This window comes from Theobroma cacao, chromosome 10 (assembly GCF_053813885.1).
Source record: "Theobroma cacao isolate CCN51 chromosome 10, ASM5381388v1, whole genome shotgun sequence".
Classification (NCBI taxonomy): Eukaryota; Viridiplantae; Streptophyta; class Magnoliopsida; order Malvales; family Malvaceae; genus Theobroma; species Theobroma cacao.
The window spans coordinates 8,349,546-8,356,681 of record NC_142648.1 but is presented as its reverse complement, the minus strand read 5'-3'; the positions used below and the strand labels follow the sequence as shown (position 1 = coordinate 8,356,681).

Sequence of the window (7,136 nt, the reverse complement as noted above, 5' to 3'; positions counted from 1 at the left end):
AAGTTGGACTGCTATTGCTCAGCATGGCAGCTGATTTTCCATCCTCCCCAATCCCTAGCTCCCAAACTTTCACCCCATTTCCAGCTCCAGATATTTTTCCCTTTTTACTTCCCACACAAATCCCTGAAAAATAAATAAATAAATAAACCCTCAAAGATCAAAAGTCCAAAGCTCAGCATGGCAGTCGGCCTTTTTTGTCTCATGTCTCCTCTTATAAACTTGAAGTGAATAATGGTTAAAACCTAAGATTATGGGTATTTTACGTTAAAATAAAATGTTAAGTTTAAATACAATGATTCAGAAAAGAATAAATAAATATTGGATAAAAATAATAGTAAGCAAGAAAAATAATTAACTAATAAAAAGATACGCAATATGTTCTCCAAAAAGAGAAAAAATAAGAATGATATAAAGATATAAGATGAAAAGGAAATAAGTAAAAATAAATACTAGGTAAGCAAATATAAATGATAAAACAAATATACGATAAAAAAAAATTTTGCAATTAAATTTTAAATTTCACTTACCATAATTGATGGAAATTGATGAAATTTTCAATTTTGAAAGAGAAAGTTAATAAAATCTTTGACCAGGTATTAGATATTCTCAGTTATTTTAAATTATTGCAATTTGACACTACTTTTTAAAGCTGTATTTCTACTGACAGTGAAAATAAAGGGTAAAATTTCTACTAACCATGAAAACTTCCCTCATTTTCTGTTGCTTTAAACTTTTTCCTTCAACAAGAAACTTTTAACATTTCATCCTTGTCCAAATCAATCAATAACCAGATAAGCTTCTTTCTTTTCTTTTTCAAATTTTGGCCACTCAGCCTAATTTTACAAATTCTTACACTCATTGCTGTATTAGCAAAACTGCAGGTGAAATATGGGATTGCAACATTTCACCTAATAATAGTTCCAGCAAAGAGAATTAGATGGTCTGTAAAGAATGAGAATTATTTCTTTTCAAGGACTCTTAAAATGGATGATCCACATGACACAAGTTTCTTAGGGCTTCAGGCACTGCCTGCCCACATTTTTCAAGGATTTCAATCAACGGACCGGCATGCTGCGCATCATCTTCAGTTAAAAAGCTGTGCAATACACCATTGACCGTTTGCCGTGCCATCCTCGAGAGAATTTGAACATAATCATCAATTGAGAGAACAAAATCTGGAAGTATCACAACACCATACTCTCCCAAATCTGTAGAACTGATGTGCTCAGTAGCAACAACGGAGACTGTACGTCTCCCTCTAATGCCAGAATGCAGACTGGGGAAGAAAAAGACAATCTATCAGTTACAAATACAAACACTGGCAACAACTGGCAATTCCTGAAACAGTAACAGTAACATCCATCAAATACCTTGGTTGCAAAGCCAAGTATCATGGACAAACATAGACAACACAACCTAAACGGTTAAAAGTCCAACATGTGAATAGCTTCTAAATTGAGTCTCCAACAAGCATTAAGCTTTTAAACTGATTCTTCATGCTATCTATTAAGGACATGAACAAAAAACTGATTCAGAATTTACCTGTTCTCGAACTCCATAATATTCAAGGAAGAGCTGATGGAGATGGAATATCCCTTTAATTTGACAGCTGATACTAATTTTTCAACATTATTGTCTTTTCCAACTATGTACAGCACCTTCAAAGGTTGTGGTATCATTTGATTCCAGTAAACATCATCCAAAGCATCAATGCCCTGTAAAAATTCATTAACTACAAGCTTCAGAAGCGAATTATAAAACTGAAGGCAAAGTCTTAAGATCCAAAAGAAAGGTCAATGCCCAGTGAAACTACTATCATTGTTCAATTAATATAGCAGACATACAGCATGCACATCCCCACTTTCCACAATGATTGACCTCACTTCTCACTGTAAAAGAAAACCATAAATTGTTGTTGTTGTTGTTAGGGGGGTTGGGGGGCAAAGCGACAGAAAAGTGACATGTCCTACATCTGATATGTAGAAGAGTAAGAAGCAAATAGAAACCATTACATCAATCCAAGAAAAAAAAAAAGATGGAAATAAAGTCATAAATGCACATGAAACAAAAGTAAAGCACCTATAACAAATTAACAATGGGATCAGACACATCCAGAATGATTCCCAATGTTTTTTTTTTGAATAAGTAAGGATTTTCATTGATCAAGACAGGGAGTCCCTGTGAATTACAAAAGAATCTGACTTGGGACAGCAGTCAGTTACAAACCTGGCTTACAAAAAACACAGCCAAAATAAGGACCAACGAGTGAAGGTATCAAAACGGTCCCACATCTATTTACAAGCATCCAAGATCTTAAAACAGTCCAGAAATTAGTGGAAGCAGAGAACTACCGTTTCCTTCCTTCCCAATGTTGAGAAGGATATCCAATGGTATCTCTAAAGTCTTGCTTGAAAGAATAGCTAATTGCAGCAAAATGTTGAATGGTCAACTCTTACTTAGAGGTGAAAATTGGGTAGGTTTGGGTCGAGCTTTCTTCGCGTTCAAGTTCATTTCAAATTATGGGTCATTTCGGGTTCAAACCACCTCAGATACAAGTCATCTCAGGTTCAGACCATTTTGGGTTTGAGCTGTCTCAAGTTCGAACATTTTGGATTCATGTCAACTCGCGTTCGGACCGTTTTGGGTTCAAACAGGTTTTGAGTCATTCTGGGATTAAATATAAGCTATAGACATTTTTGTAAATTCAAATGCACTAAAAAATTTTGTTTCTTTATAATGACCAGAGCCAAGGTCAAAGCCCGAAATTGAAACTTGAATTGAAAACCATAAATAAAACATTATGTTACTTCATGTGGCTTATGCCTCACTTTGCCCTTTACGCCATGGAAACAATGCTAAAAAATCCCTACCAAGCAAGAGCTTCCATTAGCACTAAACATCAGTTTAATGATAAAGCATATAAGAGAATGTTAAAGGAGCAGTTTAATGTTTGCCACATTCAACAATGAACTATACTAGCGGTTGCACTATTTGGTTCGAACAGAAAAATCAAACAAATTGATTAATTCAGGTCAGTTTGATTCCATTCGTACCTGTAGAAGTTCAACTTAGTTTATAGAGCAAACCAAAAATAAGTTTCCATTTCGTATGAGACCAATAGCCAAACTGGATCAGAATATTATGTGCATTAGTACCTGTTTCATTTAATTACTTGAGGTTTTCAATTTTTATAAATTGATTGAAATGCAAAATCTAAACTCTTGGTTTTCAGAATTTAAAGCAGAAATTTGGGTTAGATTACAGGGTCTTTTCTTTTTCCAGAAAGCCCAGATAAAGAGCCAAACTGCATTCAAAATCAAACCAATCTAGTTCAGTTAAAAGTCTCTGTTAGGGCTTACACATTTGCATGATTAAGTTTTCTTTGGTTTTAAGAAAATTTAGAGACCAAATAAATTTCGGTTTGTCATTTTCTAAAATATACCAAACTGAATGATAAAAGATTTTCAGCCACACAATATACTATCTCAGGCAGTATGCAATTGTTCAAACATGTTAAAAACCTACCTTCATCATCCTTTCTTCCTTCGAGGAGCACACATATATAGACTGGATGATGCAAGCACTTTGACTGGCAACAGAATCATTGAGAGATAATCTATAGACTAATCCCGTCAGTAGATTTTGCACAGCAGGAATAGAAGCATTACTGAAGGAATCATTGAACACCAAAGTATGGGGGTTTCCTGAAATAGCCTGCCTGATAGACTTTATGGCATTGAGATAACCACCTCTAGAAAGAGACTCCATTCCATCAATAACCTATTCAAGAATTTAATTGTTAGACACTAAATATTTAGTGATTTTAATGAAATGAGCTTTTGATGTTTAAGGCCATTAAGGTAGATTGATAGAGACAAATTTATTCCATAACATAAACACCAACAAACATATACATAGATCTCATGTAGAGGGAGAAAGGTGGCAGAGAGGGCTGGGTGAAAAGTAGATAATGAATTATGCACCCATGTGTGAGACTTGACAACATTTCAAAATGGAAAACATTTCAAATGATATATATCAACATTAAACTTCCCATATGCAATGTGTAGAATAATTAAAATGAACTTGAATTACACTATTCCTTATACACAACAATGACATCATTTGAACATCTAAATATCTAACAGAGTGGAAGAAATGTCACTAAGAAAATAATAACAGGAGAATTTCAAGAAAAAGGTAAACAAGATGAAACCTATTTATAAAAAAGGTCAATGACTATAAATATTGGCCAGCCTGTTTAACAAACTCGTTTAAATAAATACCATTACAATTTTCAAAAAAAAAAACGATTACAGGTTGACCATTGAAATAAAGTAGCAGATAATGTGAAACAAGAGAAACTTCAAATTTTATACACTTTACCAGCATTGAGACCCCAGCTACATCTATGGCCTCCAAGGAAACTAGCTTCAAAAGTCTCTCAGGTGTTGACACGAGAAACTCAGGTTCACAACTCTGCAGACTACAGAAAAAACCACTGAATTTGAGAAAAAAAAAAAAAAGAAGAAGAATGACATATCATAACCCCAAGTCACTTAAATGGGAAAGCCAAAATAGCAAGTATACTGTCAACAACTGAGTGTACACTGCATACACAAGTCATAAAGTCACAAATCTAGAAATTATGATGAGTGGGCATAAGCATGCAAGCCCATACACAAAAGCCATCCTTAAAAATGTAAATCAGGAGAGAGACCGAGAGAGAGAGAGAGAGAGAAAGCAAATGGTCTGGTCCTCTCTTCCTCATAATACAAATGCAGCCCAATCATCCATCCTAAGCAATTTATTCTCAAGAACATAGAATGGCACTATACAGCAAATTGATCAACTACCCATACCTAAATTTCTGGAGCATACCACATTAATTTTTTCGAGCACGAGATATAGAGATTTAGAGTATATTTACCCACTGATCTGATGGTCTACGGAAGCACCCGGGTGTAAACTCACTGTATGTATGCCAACAGCTTTCAGGGGCTTGCAGAGTGAACGTACCTGAGCATAATCAATGAAAACTTATTAAATAAATAAATAAATGAACAACAAAAGATAGGATTGAATAATTTAACTAGAGAAAAAGAACTCCATTAAAATAAGATCATATTTTTGTATACTTGTAACATTTAAAATTAGGTTTTCATTTCTTTATTTCATTTAATTGGTTTTATTCTATTTATCTTTAGCAAATGGTGAAATAGGCCAAACACAGTAAATTATGTTAGGCTTCTAAATATATCAGATAAAGATTGCAGACAAAGATTTGCTGAAAAACAGGTCATAAACTATAAAAAACAACAAATAGACATTTGCTGAAAAATGTTATGAGAATTATACAAACCTTAAGAGCTTTCTCTTTGGATGGTACAAGGAATAGAAGGAAAGGGCTGGTGAATGAAAGACCTTCTTTCTCTCTCCTTGAAATAGCATCAGAAGCAGTAGAAGCTATCCATGCAATTTGCTCTACATCGGAAGATGATCCACTTGTCTCAAGTATATCCTTTCCAACTGAATAACATCTCCAGAATTCAACACCCCATGTGTTGACAAATAGAGACTTGCCCTCTTCGCAATTGTAGGTACCATCATAATGCAATGCATCCTCTATTGCTTTCAAGCAGAGTATAAGATACTTTGATGGACAATGTGCACTTTCACAGGCTTGCTCTTGATGACCATGGACACTGATTTTCTTTCCGCCTGGCTGGATCTGCACTCTTCCTGAATTCATATGTCTTGTCTTGCCCACATTATTAATCAATGTAACTAATTTTTTCTGTTCATCCTTCAAATCCATCATCTTTTCATTTATCTTTTCCAAACTATCTACTTTCAGATCATTCCCAAGAGCTGATCCATTTTTGGGAACAGCGTCCTTCCTATCGGCTGGGATTTTCCAATCCACTTCTGAAGGCATGATTTTTTTTGTTTCTCTTTTACTGATAACTTTTTTATCAAGTCTGTCATTAAAGGGATCATCAAGAGTAGGAAGGCTAAAACACATCCCCTGCATAACAACAAGGTGAAGTCCACTAAGATGGAAGAGAAATAGGCATCACAATAGGAGAATAAATTGAAGCCACCTTAAATTTGCAATGAGTTATCTAATTCATCAAAACAAAATAAGTCGGCAACCTACTCTCATTTCCCTCCTTTTGTGATGCTTCTCCTCTCATAAAAAACTCTTCTTCCAAGCACAAAACTAAACAGTACTTAATTCCAATCGAGCAATCCTTCTAAGACACTGGCTATCCTCGATACACTATATACGCGTCATAGGCAAACAATCCATGTCATCACTTCTCAATACTTCTCCAAATGCTACTCAAAACCAAACATCTAAAAATTGCTACCAATAAATGTTTCTTCATGTCTCACTTCTTCGGCACACAATTAAATTGAGAAAAAAACCCTATTCATAAGCAATTTCACCTATCTTCAACTAACCAAACTCAGTACCATATCATATGATCACCAAATTTTCACTCAATGCCAAATTCACAAACTACCCATCACCTAAATTTCACGCTAAACAACAACTAAATTTAACCCACACAAAAAAATAAAAATAAAAAAGCCAACAAGAGAAATCAATGAAAGCAGATATAAGGCAAAAAAGGATACCTGACAGATGCGGCGTTTACCGGCTTTTCGACGTTTCTTGGAGGCGATAATGGAGGCAATTCGAGCTGATACATTTGAAGAGTCTGTTTTCCTGTTCAGCTTCTTTCTTAGTGCTTTGTTTTTCTTTTTTCTCACTGTATCATCTCCTTTAGCCATTAAAGCCACCACAACAAACTAAGAAAAGCTAACAAAATCTTATTTATTGGGTAGTTCTTTCGTTGTGACGAAAATGGAAGGGTCGGCGGGTTTAAACTTCTGCTGGGGTTTATGTGCTATTTTGTGGTGGGGACGTGGTGACATTTTAGGATATTTAACACCCCAATAAAGGTTAAATTGGTAATTCAGAATTTCTCATGACTGGGCTTTTTCTCGGCCTAATAATCTTGGGCTCGGGCGATGCTTGATTCCCGTAGTGTTGAATGATAATAATGATAGTTTCATTTCTCCAGTTGTCTTTTAGGGACAATTGAGCTCAATTAGAGAGTCACGTT

General features: G+C 34.9%; 1 protein-coding gene across 2 annotated transcripts; it reads right to left on the bottom strand.

Annotated features, from left to right (window-relative positions):
* Positions 1–713: 713 nt before the first annotated feature.
* LOC18586641 (P-loop containing nucleoside triphosphate hydrolases superfamily protein) lies at positions 714–6,926 on the bottom strand. Of its 2 annotated transcripts, none has more exons than XM_007010132.3 (7): positions 6,646–6,925; positions 5,363–6,028; positions 4,931–5,019; positions 4,387–4,486; positions 3,526–3,780; positions 1,543–1,715; positions 714–1,276 (listed from the first exon to the last, which is right to left on the bottom strand). In XM_007010132.3, exons 1-7 carry the CDS (start codon positions 6,799–6,801, stop codon positions 979–981), a joined length of 1,737 nt encoding a protein of 578 aa, XP_007010194.3. In that variant the 5' UTR covers positions 6,802–6,925; the 3' UTR covers positions 714–978. The 2 variants fall into 2 exon arrangements, with proteins under 2 accessions (XP_007010194.3, XP_088658902.1); XM_088802776.1 differs by having other exon boundaries at positions 939–1,338; positions 6,646–6,926.
* Between the last annotated feature and the right edge of the window lie 210 nt (positions 6,927–7,136).

Bases quoted from the DNA above. Each gene is read 5' to 3' on its own strand.
- LOC18586641 (XM_007010132.3), bottom strand. From the start codon at position 6,801: ATGGCTAAAGGAGATGATACAGTGAGAAAAAAGAAAAACAAAGCACTA. The intron at 4,487-4,930 runs GTAAATATACTC...TTTTTTCTGTAG, and splicing joins GTAGACCATCAGATCAGTGG to TCTGCAGAGTTGTGAACCTG. The intron at 1,277-1,542 runs GTAAATTCTGAA...TTTCTTCCCCAG, and splicing joins ATTATGGAGTTCGAGAACAG to TCTGCATTCTGGCATTAGAG.